General features: G+C 42.7%; 1 protein-coding gene across 1 annotated transcript in view; it reads right to left on the minus strand.

Moving 5' to 3' along the window:
• LOC140198398 (lactase/phlorizin hydrolase-like) overlaps positions 1 to 15110 on the minus strand; it is a 107916-nt gene that overhangs the window by 12749 nt on the left and 80057 nt on the right. Inside the window, exons 10-11 of the mRNA XM_072259490.1 lie at positions 9585 to 9787; positions 5654 to 5763 (exon numbers count right to left, since the gene is read on the minus strand). Coding sequence (XP_072115591.1) covers positions 5654 to 5763; positions 9585 to 9787 — 313 coding nt within the window. The remainder of the gene's footprint in view (positions 1 to 5653; positions 5764 to 9584; positions 9788 to 15110) is intronic.

The following is a 15110-nucleotide window of genomic DNA, read 5'->3' on the forward strand; positions in this document are numbered from 1 at the left end:
ATGGACTGATGCAAGTCCTAAGGGACAGCGTTAGGGAACTGGAGCTGCAGCTCGATGACCTTCGTCTGGTCAGGGAGAGTGAGGAGTTGATAGAGAGGAGTTACAGGCAGGTGGTCACACCGGGGCCTGGGGAGACAGACAAGTGGGTCACGGTTAGGAGGGGGAAGGGGAAGAGTCAGGTAATAGAGAGTACCCCGGTGGCTGTGCCCCTTATCAATAGGTACTCCTGTTTGAGTACTGTTGGGGGGGACAGCTTACCCGGGGGAAGCGACAGCGGCCGTGCCTCTGGCACAGAGTCTGGCCTGTAGCTCAGAAGGGTAGGGAAAGGAAGAGGAGGGCAGTTGTGATAGGGGACTCAATAGTAAGGGGGTCAGATAGGCGATTCTGTGGACGCAGTCCAGAGACCCGGATGGTAGTTTGCCTCCCTGGTGCCAGGGTCCGGGATATTTCTGATCGCGTCCAAGATATCCTGAAGTGGGAGGGTGAGGAGCCAGAGGTCGTGGTACATATAGGTACCAATGACATAGGTAGGAAAAGGGAAGAGGTCCTGAAAGGAGAATATAGGGAGCTAGGAAGGGAGTTGAGAAAAAGGACCACAAAGGTAATAATCTTAGGATTACTGCCTGTGCCACGTGACAGTGAGAGTAGGAATGCAATGAGGTGGAGGATAAATGCGTGGCTGAGGGATTGGAGCAGGGGGCAGGGATTCAAGTTTTTGGATCATTGGGACCTCTTTTGGCGCAGGCGTGACCTGTACAAATAGGACAGGTTATACTTAAATCCTAGGGGGACCAATATCCTGGCAGGGAGATTAGCGGGGGCTACTGAGGTGACTTTAAACTAGAATGGTTGGGGGGTGGGAATCAAATTAAAGAGGCTAGGCGAGAGGAGGTTAGTTCACAACAGGGGGATGGGAACCAGTGCAGAGACACAGAGGGGTGTAAAGTGAGGGTAGAAGCAAAAAGTAGTAAGGAGAAAAGTAAAAGTGGCAGGCCGACGAATCCAGGGCAAGCATCAAAAAGGGCCACTTTTCAACATAATTGTATAAGGGCTAAGAGAGTTGTAAAAGAGCGCCTGAAGGCTTTGTGTGTCAATGCAAGGAGCATTCGTAACAAGGTGGATGAATTGAAAGTGCAGATTGTTATTAATGCTTATGATATAGTTGGGATCACAGAGACATGGCTCCAGGGTGACCAAGGATGGGAGCTCAACGTTCAGGGATATTCAATATTCAGGAGGGATAGACATGAAAGAAAAGGAGGTGGGGTGGCGTTGCTGGTTAAAGATGAGATTAATGCAATAGAAAGGAAGGACATAAGCCGGGAAGATGTGGAATCGATATGGGTAGAGCTGCGTAACACTAAGGGGCAGAAGACGCTGGTGGGAGTTGTGTACAGGGCACCTAACAGTAGTAGTGAGGTCGGAGATGGTATTAAACAGGAAATTAGAAATGTGTGCAATAAAGGAACAGCAGTTATAATGGGTGATTTCAATCTACATGTAGATTGGGTGAACCAAATTGGTAAAGGTGCTGAGGAAGAGGATTTCTTGGAATGTATGTGGGATGGTTTTTTGAATCAACATGTCGAGGAACCAACTAGAGAGCAGGCTATTCTAGACTGGGTTTTGAGCAATGAGGAAGGGTTAATTAGCAATCTTGTCATGAGAGGCCCCTTGGGTAAGAGTGACCATAATATGGTGGAATTCTTCATTAAGATGGAGAGTGACATAGTTAATTCAGAAACAAAGGTTCTGAACTTAAAGAAGGGTAACTTTGAAGGTATGAGACGTAAATTAGCTAAGATAGACTGGCAAATGACACGTAAAGGATTGACGGTGGATATGCAATGGCAAGCATTTAAAGATTTCATGGATGAACTACAACAATTGTTCATCCCAGTTTGGCAAAAGAATAAATCAAGGAAGGTAGTGCACCCATGGCTGACAAGAGAAATTAGGGATAGCATCAATTCTAAAGAAGAAGCATACAAATTAGCCAGAAACAGTGGCTCACCTGAGGACTGGGAGAAATTCAGAGTTCAGCAGAGGATGACAAAGGGCTTAATTAGGAAGGGGAAAAAAGATTATGAGAGAAAACTGGCAGGGAACATAAAAACTGACTGTAAAAGCTTTTATAGGTATGTAAAAAGGAAAGGACTGGTAAAGACAAATGTAGGTCCCCTACAGACAGAAACAGGTGAATTGATTATGGGGAGCAAGGACATGGCAGACCAATTGAATAATTACTTTGGTTCTGTCTTCACTAAGGAGGACATAAATAATCTTCCAGAAATAGTAGGGGACAGAGGGTCCAGTGAGATGGAGGAACTGAGCGAAATACATGTTAGTAGGGAAGTGGTGTTAGGTAAATTGAAAGGATTGAAGGCAGATAAATCCCCAGGGCCAGATGGTCTGCATCCCAGAGTGCTTAAGGAAGTAGCCCAAGAAATAGTGGATGCATTAGTGATAATTTTTCAAAACTCGTTAGATTCTGGACTAGTTCCTGAGGATTGGAGGGTGGCTAATGTAACCCCACTTTTTAAAAAAGGAGGGGGAGAGAGAAACCAGGGAATTATAGACCGGTTAGCCTAACGTCGGTGGTGGGGAAACTGCTGGAGTCAGTTATCAAAGATGTGATAACAGCACATTTGGAAAGCGGTGAAATCATCGGACAAAGTCAGCATGGATTTGTGAAAGGAAAATCATGTCTGACGAATCTCATAGAATTTTTTGAGGATGTAACTAGTAGAGTGGATAGGGGAGAACCATTGGATGTGGTATATTTGGATTTTCAAAAGGCTTTTGATAAGGTCCCACACAGGAGATTAGTGTGCAAACTTAAAGCACACGGTATTGGGGGTAAGGTATTGATGTGGATAGAGAATTGGTTAGCAGACAGGAAGCAAAGAGTGGGAATAAACGGGACCTTTTCAGAACGGCAGGCAGTGACTAGTGGGGTACCGCAAGGCTCAGTGCTGGGACCCCAGTTGTTTACAATATATATTAATGACTTGGATGAGGGAATTAAATGTAGCATCTCCAAGTTTGCGGATGACACGAAGCTGGGTGGCAGTGTTAGCTGTGAGGAGGATGCTAAGAGGATGCAGGGTGACTTGGATAGGTTGGGTGAGTGGGCAAATTCATGGCAGATGCAATTTAATGTGGATAAATGTGAAGTTATCCACTTTGGTGGCAAAAATAGGAAAACAGATTATTATCTGAATGGTGGCCGATTAGGAAAAGGGGAGGTGCAACGAGACCTGGGTGTCATTATACACCAGTCATTGAAAGTGGGCGTGCAGGTGCAGCAGGCAGTGAAAAAGTCGAATGGTATGCTGGCATTTATAGCGAGAGGATTCGAGTACAGGAGCAGGGAGGTACTACTGCAGTTGTACAAGGCCTTGGTGAGACCACACCTGGAGTATTGTGTGCAGTTTTGGTCCCCTAATCTGAGGAAAGACATCCTTGCCATAGAGGGAGTACAAAGAAGGTTCACCAGATTGATATCTGGGATGGCAGGACTTTCATATGAAGAAAGACTGGATGAACTAGGCTTGTACTCGTTGGAATTTAGAAGATTGAGGGGGGATCTGATTGAAACGTATAAAATCCTAAAGGGATTGGAAAGGCTAGATGCAGGAAGATTGTTCCCGATGTTGGGGAAGTCCAGAACGAGGGGACACAGTTTGAGGATTAAGGGGAAGCCTTTTAGGACCGAGATTAGGAAAAACTTCTTCACACAGAGAGTGGTGAATCTGTGGAATTCTCTGCCACAGGAAACAGTTGAGGCCAGTTCATTGGCTATATTTAAGAGGGAGTTAGATATGGCCCTTGTGGCTACGGGGATCAGGGGGTATGGAGGGAAGGCTGGTGCTGGGTTCTGAGTTGGATGATCAGCCATAATCATAATAAATGGCGGTGCAGGCTCGAAGGGCTGGATGGCCTATTCCTGCACCTATTTTCTATGTTTCTATGTTTCTAAGTGTTTATGCCTCAGGCATAACTATTCAAATTAAGTTAATTCATATGGATGTGTGTTGAGGACAGAAATCCAACAGGTCCAGGCCTAATTATTTTTTAAATTTCTCCATCTAACAAATTCATTCTCCAAGTGCTTGAAAAGTGCATTGTCTGAAAATCATTCTTACTTGGTGTAGCAGCAGCACCTTGTAATCTGTTTCCAAAATTCATTTCCTTTAGATGTCATTTTGGGATCTCTCGCTCTCTCTCATTCTCTCTTGCTCTTTTTATATATATCTACTAGACAACGGGCTGACCCGTTGGGGCACCCTTTGAGAGAAGAGTAGTGCAGTCTGATGTGACCAGAATGAACATTAAATTTTCTTGAATGCTATTGGTATCGCTTTGCTTTGGAAACTGAAGTAGAAAACCTCAGTTTATTAAAGAAGAACGGCGCGTAGCAAAGCAAATATAGCTCCTCCTCGTTTAATGAAGGACACTTTTTTTGGCATCATTTCGGGTTTATCTGCCACCCTCGTGCCTCTGGTTGTCATTCTGGAGACGTGCAGTCATTTCATCCCCCGTCTCTTCATCTCTTCTGCTGTTTGTTGTTTGTCTCTGATCCTGGAGACATGCATGCCTCTCCTCCTCTGTCTGTTCTTCTCTCATTGTCTTTTGTCCTGACTCTTTGATCCTGGAGTCGTGCAGCCCGGCCTAATCTGATTCTTGTTCTCTCCCTCTCCTTGCCGCTTCCCGATGACGTTTGGCGTCATCTCTTGACCATAATGTTCCCCTTCCCTTTCCACGTGACATAATTAGGCTGACCATTTTTTTTACCCTAATGCTGAACAGAAGATATGAAGCACTAACACCAAAGGAGGCTGATTATTCTTGATGACGTGGTTGGCGCTCTCCTAAATGGACGTGATATAGTCACTGCTGTCCTTTGACTCCAGCAAAGGGTTTTATGGTGTCTCGAAGCACGTCATTACAATAAGATTTAATTATCTCTTATTGATGGGTGGCAGTTAGATGTCTCCCAATCTTGCACATGCTGATGGTGATTAGCAGAATATGACCCTCGAAATAGAGCTGCCCTGCCCTTTTGCTCCAGTAGGTGTCGCTGGCCATGCGCATGCGTTGGCCTGAAACATCCCAATTTCCATGATGGCCAATCGGCTCTCGGTTGAAAGCCAGCCTGTTGATTTTTGGAGAATGAGCAATTTTATACGAATATAGAACTCTGCCTGCATTCTGTAAGTTAGTGCATTTTAATTCGATTTAGCCAAAAAAGTGCTGTTGTAATGCACCGTTTGCACTAATTGGAGGTCACAAACAGAGAGACAGAGCATGAGAGTTTTAGTGGTATATAGATATCTATCTATATATTTCTCTTGCTCTTATTGTATAAAGCAGTTAGCATTGCTGGTCAGGGATGTATTTCCAGGCAATAAGCACCTTTGTGACTTCGTTTTTTTTTAAAACTCACATTGAATCATTTTATTGATTCAATGTGTAATTACAGCCATGGCAATAAATTCTCAAAGCAGCTTTAATCCTTATTACAGGCTTTGGGTTTTTTTCCAAAGCCTGCATTAATGCAACTGTAGATCACAGGAAAAATGAGTGTCAACACCTAGCTAATATATTACACTTTATATAATTTCAATTATTAAAATGGCCTACTTCTTACCGAGACTTGGACAATCCTTGAGCCAAGCTCTTCTCCCTCACACGAGTTTTCATTATCTCATTGTAGTCACCATCTTTAAAGATTGGATATGCAAACCAACCACCATAAAACTAAAGGAGAAAAACATTAGATTACACTTTGATAGTGGCCAGATTATTTCTGGGGCTAATTTAGCCTTTTGAAAATTAATTTTGAAGTCACAATTGGTCTGTGCCCATTCTTTCTAAAGCAGATTGCAAACATATCTGTGTGTTGACGATCTGTTATTATGATTATTACTGTCACCGTCACTGCAACTAATGCATGCATTTTCTTACAATGCTTTTCATTAGTGTCTGAAGTTGCTGGCATTTGAAGGGATCTCTCAGAATACACAGAATAGAACACATTCCAACAAGGAAGGAAAATTCGAAGGGGTTAACAACTGTGGTTAACATAAAAACAACAATACTTAAAGAAAAAGAATGTATAAATATGCATGGACACATTGCAGATCCCAAGATTAGATGGAAAATAAAACAAAGCAGCAAGAGATCACAAGGTTACAAAACTAAGAGATAAATAAGGAAGAAACATTTAGAGTATCAAGTGCAGCTAGTCAAACCTGAATAAAAGATAGTAAGAGTTTCTATAGGTATTTTAAAAAATAAAGTTAACAAAATGAACATTGACCCAATAGAACATGAGAAATACAAGCAGCAATAGGCCATCAGGTTCTTCAGTCCTGCTGTGACACACTGTCATTTCCTGCTGTATCCCATTATCTCAGGCAGAGAATCCCACTCATTTGTCTCCCTCACATGTGATGAAATTTCTCCTCATTTCAGTCCCAAATTTATTCTGAGAGTGTGAAGCATCCTCCCTGTACTCAGCATGTAGAAATCTTGCTTCAATGAGATTTTTCTCATTTGTCTAAGGAAAATATGGATCTGGTCTAGTTCATCTTTCATTGTGTAGTAAAGCAGCCATTCTTTAAACTAGCCTAATGAACCTTGGCTGCATTCCTTCTGCCAAGTACATTCACTACTAAGTCAAGACCAGATGTTCATGCCATACTGCCAGATACAAGTTCACCTAGACATTCACCTATCATTGAATCAGGGAATTAGTAATGGAAGGAAGGAGACTAAACATGTGCTTTCATCTGCCTTTTCAAGAGGATGTAGAGCAGGAGGAGCTCTGGAAAGCTACGTTCACTGGTTAAGCAAATTGATGAAGCTACAACTGATGAATTCCTGGATTCTGATGAGCTTCATCGTAGGGTCTTAAAAAATGTGTCTAGTGAGAAAGCTCGTCCCAGTCCTGAAGATGGGTCTCGGCTCAATACGTCAACTGTTTATTCATTTCCATAGATGCTGCCTGATCTGCTGAGTTGCTCCAGCATTTTGTGTGCATTACTCCAGATCTGCAGAATCTCTTGTGTTAGTGAGAAAGCTGATGTGTTGGGTTTAACTTTCCAAACTTCCTTAGGTTTGGGCAAAAGTACCATTAGATTGGAAAATTTTTTAAATGGCAAATATGAACTCAGTAATCAAAAAGTGATGGAGACAGAAAGCAAGAAGGAAGTACTTTTCTAACTACATATGAAGAAGAAATCGTTAGAACCTATTGAAAGATGTTATAGAGCCTCATTTAGGAAAATCAAATGGGCATAGTTTTGTGAAAGGAAAATCACATGTAATTAATATTCTTTGAAGAAAGATGTGTTGTAGACAAAGTGGATGCATTTGATAAGATACCACATTAAGGATTATTGCAGACAATGAAATCTCATAGTGTAGGAGGCAGTGTGGGTAAAAGATCAGCTCACTAATAGAAGATACTTTACACCAGTGGTTGGTGAGATGTAACAAGTGGTGTACTGCAAGGATTGGGACTGGGCTAAGATGACACCAGTGAACAATGTGACCAAGGGCAACATCCTCCAGACGGTTCACACAACTACCTCTTTCACTACTCTTTCTCTCGCATGTGGTTCTGCTGCTGTTGGAGGCTGTGATCGACATGTTGGTGGTATGCTTTCGAGCCAATTGATCACTTGGCTGTCGTGGAGGGTGTTCCGTGAGGTTTCGAGTGAGGTGGGCGACCTGGAGGCTAATAAGCCTGGAGAGGGGTGCGAGGCCATGATCGATGCCATTTCTCACCAATCTTAGCAATTAAAGCATTGAAAACAATTGACGTCATTGGGGCAAGAGCGGAAGGCGAGTGAGTGTTCAGCGATGTCTACCAGCCTCTCGCCCATTGCTGCAGGAGGAAGTGTCTGGGTGTGAGTGGTCTCTCTCTTCCTCAACTCCCAGAGGAAGGTCCCTACATGCGAATGGTCTCTCTCTCTCTCTTTCCCTCTCACTCGATACTGCTGGAGTCCTGGGTCTTGGGTAAGGTTTAATCAACATGGTTTGTGGATTGGACTCTGTAGTTCACATTATGATGTGTTTGTGGTCGCTCCTTTTTTGTTGCTATTTTGTGCGATTTTTCTCAGGCCTGAAGTTAATGAACGACACAGAGCTAGACTGAGCGGAACTGAATAAGCCTGGACTGGTTCAATGATTTGTGGTTTGTTTTTATTCTGTGCTTTTCACTTTTTTTTGTTGTCGTTAGCGGAATTTGTTTATTTTTTGCACGTTGGTTGTTTGATATTTTCTTTGAACGGGTTCCATGGTGTTTCTTTGTTTCGTGGCTCTCTGTGAGAAGACGAATCTCAGGGTCGTATCCTGTATACATACTCTGATAATAAGTGTACTTTGAATCTTTGAACCTTTTACAATTTATGTAAATGACGGATGAAAAGCACGGAAGTTATGGTTGTAAAATATGCTGATAACTCAAAGTTAACTGGGAAATTAAGTTGTGAAGAGGAGGTAAGGACATATTTCAAAAGGAGTGAACAGAGGTCTGGCAAATGGAGTTATAATGTTGGAAAACATGGAAATAATTTTGTCAAGAAACATTGAAGAGCATATCATCCTAAAGCTTAGAATTTGCCGAAGTATGTAATGCTTCCTCTGGCACTCCCCTCCCCCTTTCTTCCTTCCCAGGCCTCCCACCCATGATCCTCTCCCTTCTCCAGCCTCGTATCCCTTTTGCCAATCAGCTTTCCAGCTTTTAGCTCCATCCCTCCCCCTCCTGTCTTCTCCTATCTTTTCGGATCTCCCCCTCCCCCCTCCCACTTTCAAATCTCCTACTATCTCTTCTTTCTGTTAGTCCTGACGAAGGGTCTCGGCCTGAAACGTCGACTGTACCTCTTCATAGAGATGCTGCCTGGCCTGCTGCGTTCCACCAGCATTTTGTGTGTGTTGCTAATGCATAAAGAACTGGGTTCACAAAAAAATTAGCAAGCAATAAGGAAGCTAACAATGTTATTGTTTGCTGTGGGAAACTAAAGTATCCTTGTAACCTCACAGGGCAGATTTCAGTCATTCATAAAGGCAGCTTACATCCGCCTTTAGAAATTCCGGTCCTCCCAGCATCACCCACATTATATAATTGAAATGGGGGACAGGGGAGTTGTGACACATCTCTTTCCTTCAGATTTCAATTACATTTGGAGATTTGTTAAACCAACATTTATATGTTTTTCATTTTCTTTTTATCTTAATTTGGTTTACGTACCTAAGTTTACCTTAAATTTGTTCTGTGCCAACCCAACCTCCCCGGTTTAGACACTGCTGCTCTTTGACCCTCCTTATGACTGGTCAAGTAGATCACTATTGCTGACACAGGCTCCAAACCCCTCGGTCTAGGATCTGTTATTTTCTGCATAGCTGAATTTTGGATGCAGAGGCTCATAAATGCCTGAGGATGATAGCAAGCATTTGACCCAAACATATGGTCCATCAGTCAACAGTGATTAGGAACAGAAGGAGTTTATTTCCTCCATTAATTAAGTCCAACTACAGTAAGTAAGAGGCAAACAAATAGTACTCTTTCTCACCATCAGGTGTCTATTTGCTGCATCCACGTCTTCTTGTTTGTACGGATTTCTTGGTTCAACCCAGTCAGAGTTTATTGTTATGGAAATCAGACCTTGCTGCTGTGATCTGTAAGTGTCGTTGTACAAATGCCAAACTTCAGCATGAGCTTTGATTAGATTGTGAGCAACAACATAAGGAGCTGTTCCCAGTCTTGTGCCAATACCTACAAACAGAAGAAAGAATGGTTTATTAAACCAAAATCACTTAATACTTTTAGGAATAATTAGGAAAGAGATTAATGTCTGTTAATGACTGCATGTTGCACTGACTAGAAATTTAGTTCTATTGACTTAAGAGGGCTGAATTACAGAAGCAGAATATATTTTATTCCCATTCCAAAATACTATATGTTCATTATGTGATGATGAATTTGTGATTGAAATGGTTTGAGAATCATTAACAGAGTTTTCATATTTAAAATGACTATTGTAATTAAGGCAGTTGGTAATGTTACAGAAAATTAAAAACACAGCATTTGCTTAATAAAGTTTTAAAAGCAATCAAATTGGTGAGAGCTCAAGTGCTGCTTTTACACCCCTCCTAACTTTATTTGTACTGAAGTCAATAAGAAATGAAATTTAGTGTGTAAGTGTAAAAATACTATGGGCTTCATACACGATGAGTGAAGTTAAAGCTGCCCTATTAGAGATAGAGATATAGTGTGGTAACAGGCCCTTCCAGCCAAATGAGCCCATGCCTTCCAATTACAAATGTGACCAATTAACCTGCTAACCCATGTGTATCTGGAATGTGGGAGGAAACCAGAGCACCCAGAGGAAACCCAAGTGGTCATGGGGAGAAACTCCCTACAAACAGGTGACAGAATTGAACTGGAGTCACTGGCACTGTAATAGTTTTGCCCCTAACTTCTATAACTTTTTATTTAGGATCATTCAGCTTATGGGTGTTGCTGGGAAGGCTAGCATTTTTATTGCCAGTCCCAATTACCATTGACAATGTGGTAGGGAGCTATTCCCTTCAGGTCTTTCCATTTCTCTGTTGGAACATTGGTATTTGAGCATGGCACAACAGAAGGCCATTTCAGAAGCTCTCACATCGAGCCTGGAGTTAGACTGGGTTAATAAAGCAGATGGCTGTTTCCAACCCTGATGTACCTTAGTATACCAAAGTTCATTTCTGTCATCATATACAACCCTGAGGTTCATTTCCTTGCTGGCATACTCAATAAATCCATAATAACCGTAATAGAATCAATGAAAGACTGCACCAGCTTGAGTGATCAATCAATGTGAAAAAGACAACAAACTGCAAATACAAAAAGAAAGAGAAAAAAAGAAATAATAATAATAAATAAATAAGCAATAAATAGCAAGAACATGAGATGAAGAGTCCTTGAAAGTGAGTCCACAGGATGTGGGAACATTTCAGTGATGGGGTAAAGGAAGTTGAGGGAAGTTGTCCCCTTTGGCTCAAGAGCCTGACGGCTGAGTGGAAATAACTGTTCCTGAAGCTGGTGGTTTGAGTACTGAGGCTCCTGTACCTTCTTCCTGATGGCAGCAGTGAGAATAGAGCTTGGTCTGTGTGGTGGAGATCCTTGATGGCAGATGATGCTCTCTAATGACAATGTTCCATGTAGATGTGCTCAGTGGTGGAGAGGGCTTTAGCCATGATGGGCTGGGCTGTATCCATTACTTTTTGTATGATTTTCTGTTCAAGGGCATTGTTGTTTCCATACTAGGCTGAGATGCAGCCATTCAATATACACTCCACCATACATCTATGGAAGTTTGTCAAAGTTTTAGATGTCATGCTGAATCTAAGGAAACAGAGGTGCTAACCCTCTCCACCTCTGATCCTCTGATGAGAACTTGTGGATGGACCTCTGGTTTCTTCCTCCTGAACTCAATAATCAGCTCCTTCGTTTTGCTGACAATGAGTAAGAACATCTGCCACCACTCAGCCAGACTTTCAGTCTCCCTCCTGTACGCCGATTCGACACCATCTTTGATTCAGCCTACACTATTTTCAAACTTGGATCTGGCATTGGAGCTGTGCTTACCCACACAGTCATTAGTGTAAAGTGAGTAGAGCAAGGGGCTAAGCACACAACCTTGTGGTGCACCTATGCTGATGGAGATCGTAGAGGAGATGTTGTTGCTGATCCAAACTGTCTGGGAAGTGAGGAAATTGAGGGTCCAATTGTACTGAGGCCAAGGCCTTGATGATTAGCCTTGAGGGGATGATGGTATTGAATGCCGCACTGTAGTCGATAAGGAGCTTTCTGATGTTCAGATGTTCCAGGGTTTAGTGAAGAACCAATGAGACCTGCTTTGCCCGCAGGCAATTTGGAATGGATCTAAGTCACTTCTCATGCAGGAGTTGATACGTTTCATCAGCAACCTCTCAAAACACTTCACCATGGTGGATGTAAGTGCTACTGGATGATAGTCATTGGGGCAGGTTACCACGTTCTTCTGAGGCACCGGTATAAGTAAAGTCTGTTTGAGGTAGGAGGGTACCTCAGACTGCTGAAGCGAGAGGTTAAAGACCTCAGTGAACACTCTGGACAGTTGATTAGCACAGGTCTTTAGTACTTGGCCAGGTGCCCCGTCTGGGCTGGATGCTTCTCATGAGTTCACCCTCCTGAAGGGTGCTCGCACGTTGGCCTCGGAGACTGATATCACAGGATTGTCAGGGGCTGTGGCAGTTCGTGATGGTTCCTCCACGTTTTGATAGTCAAAGTGAGCATAGAAGGCATTGAACTCATCTGGAAGCGAAACCCTAGTGTTGCCTATGTGGCTTGATTTTATTTTATAAGAAGTGACGGTATTCAAGCCCTGCCACAACTGTTCAACATTCTTCATTGATTCCAGTTTAGTCCAGAATTGCCACTTCACTTGTGACATACATTCCAGAGATGGTACCTGGATCTCTTGTAACCTTTTTAGTCACCAGACTTAAATGCCTCTGACCTGGCCCTCAGCAGATTGCGAATCTCATGGTTCTGGTTGGGGGAGTCTCTGGATGATTTAATGGCAACCCATGATGTATTCATTCAGATCTCCAGTTGAGTCCTTGCACACACCCAGCCCACTGCCTTGAAGCAATCCCGTAGCTGCTTCGTTGCCTCCCGTGACCGCCTCTTTGTTGTCCTAATCTCTACAGTTGGGTTTCTTCCAAATCTAGTTGCTTCTGAAGTCATTGATAATAAGATATGTTATACTTAAAAAGTCCATGGATTGTTAGTCCCGGTTTATAGATTGCTAATTATCTGCTAAATTCTTTAAAGCATAACTTCATGTCTAAAATTGCATCGGGAGATTTGATTTCCCAGTGGCGTTGGGTATGATGCAATCAAAATGAATGAACTAATAAGTATTCATTAGCTACACTCTCTGTTCTGGAGAAATTAAGTAAACTATTTAGTTGTTTGGAAATTTGAGCTGACATGAGAATCAGAATCTTTTAGATCTGTATTTTCCTTTTACTCAGCTCCATCTATCCATGTTTTCATTATTACTACTTCAGGTGGGCACCTCGATAGAGCTAATTACATTAAAGCCATCCGCATAGAAACATAGAAAATAGGTGCAGGAGTAGGCCATTCAGCCCTTTGAGCCTGCACCGCCATTCAGTATGATCATGGCTGATCATCCAACTCAGAACTCTGTACCTGCCTTCCCTCCATACCCCCGATCCCTTTAGCCACAAGGGCCATATCGAACTTCCTCTTAAATATAGCCAATGAACTGGCCTCAGCTGTTTCCTGTGGCAGAGAATTCCACAGATTCACCACTCCCTGTGTGAAGAAGTTTTTCCTCATCTCAGTCCTAAAAGGCTTCCCCTTTATCCTCAAACTGCGACCCCTCATTCTGGACTTCCCTAACATCGGGAACAATCTTCCTGCATCTAGCCTGTCCAATCCCTTTAGGATTTTATACGTTTCAATAAGATCCCCCCTCAATCTTCTAAATTCCAACGAGTATAAGCCTACCCGATCCAGTCTTTCATCATGTGAAAGTCCTGTCATCCCAGGAATCAATCTGGTGAACCTTCTTTGTACTCCCTCTATGGCAAGGATGTCTTTCCTCAGATTAGGGGACCAAAACTGCACACAATACTCCAGGTGTGGTCTCACCAAGGCCTTGTACAACTGCAGTAGTACCTCCCTGCTCCTGTACTTGAATCCTTTTGCTACGAATGCCAGCATACCATTCGCCTTTTTCACCGCCTGCTGTACCTGCATGCCCACTTTCAATGACTGGTGTATAATGACACCCAGGTCTCGTTGCACCTCCCCTTTTCCTAATCGGCCACCATTCAGATAATAATCTGTTTTCCTGTTTTTGCCACCAAAGTGGATAACTTCACATTTATCCACATTAAATTGCATCTGCCATGAATTTGCCCACTCACCTAACCTATCCAAGTCACCCTGCATCCTCTTAGCATCTTCCTCACAGCTAACACTGTCACCCAGCTTCGTGTCATCTGCAAACTTGGAGATGCTGCATTTAATTCCCTTATCTAAGTCATTAATATATATTGTAAACAACTGGGGTCCCAGCACTGAGCCGTGCAGTACCCCACTAGTCACTGCCTGCCATTCTGAAAAGGTCCCGTTTATTCCTACTCTTTGCTTCCTGTCTGCCAACCAATTCTCTATCCACATCAATACCATACCCCCAATACCGTGTGCTTTAAGTTTGCACACTAATCTCCTGTGTGAGACCTTGTCAAAAGCCTTTTGAAAATCCAAATATACCACATCCACTGGTTCTCCTCTATCCACTTTACTAGTTACATCCTCAAAAAATTCTATGAGATTCGTCAGACATGATTTTCCTTTCACAAATCCATGCTGACTTTGTCCGATGATTTCACCACTTTCCAAATGTGCTGTTATCACATCTTTGATAACTGACTCTAGCATTTTCCCCACCACCAATGTTAGGCTAACCGGTCTATAATTCCCTGGTTTCTCTCTCCCTCCTTTTTTAAAAAGCGGAGTTACATTAGCCACCCTCCAATCCTCAGGAACTGGACCAGAATCTAAAGAGTTTTGAAAAATTATCACTAATGCATCCACTATTTCTTGGGCTACTTCCTTAAGCATTCTGGGATGCAGACCATTTGGCCCTGGGGATTTATCTGCCTTTAATCCCTTCAATTTACCTAACACCACTTCCCTACTAACTTGTATTTCCCTCAGTTCCTCCATCTCACTAGACCCTCTGTCCCCTACTATTTCTGGAAGATTATTTATGTCCTCCTTAGTGAAGACAGAACCAAAGTAGTTATTCAATTGGTCTGCCATGTCCTTGTTCCCCATAATCTATTCACCTGTTTCTGTCTGTAGGGGACCTACATTGGTCTTAACCAATCTTTTTCTTTTCACATATCTATAAAAGCTTTTACATTCAGTTTTTATGTTCCCTGCCAGTTTTCTCTCATAATCTTTTTTCCCTTTCCTAATTAAGCCCTTTGTCCTCCTCTGCTGGACTCTGAATTTCTCCCAGTCCTCA

Source organism: Mobula birostris, chromosome 5 (genome assembly GCF_030028105.1).
Source record: "Mobula birostris isolate sMobBir1 chromosome 5, sMobBir1.hap1, whole genome shotgun sequence".
NCBI classification, from domain to species: Eukaryota; Metazoa; Chordata; class Chondrichthyes; order Myliobatiformes; family Myliobatidae; genus Mobula; species Mobula birostris.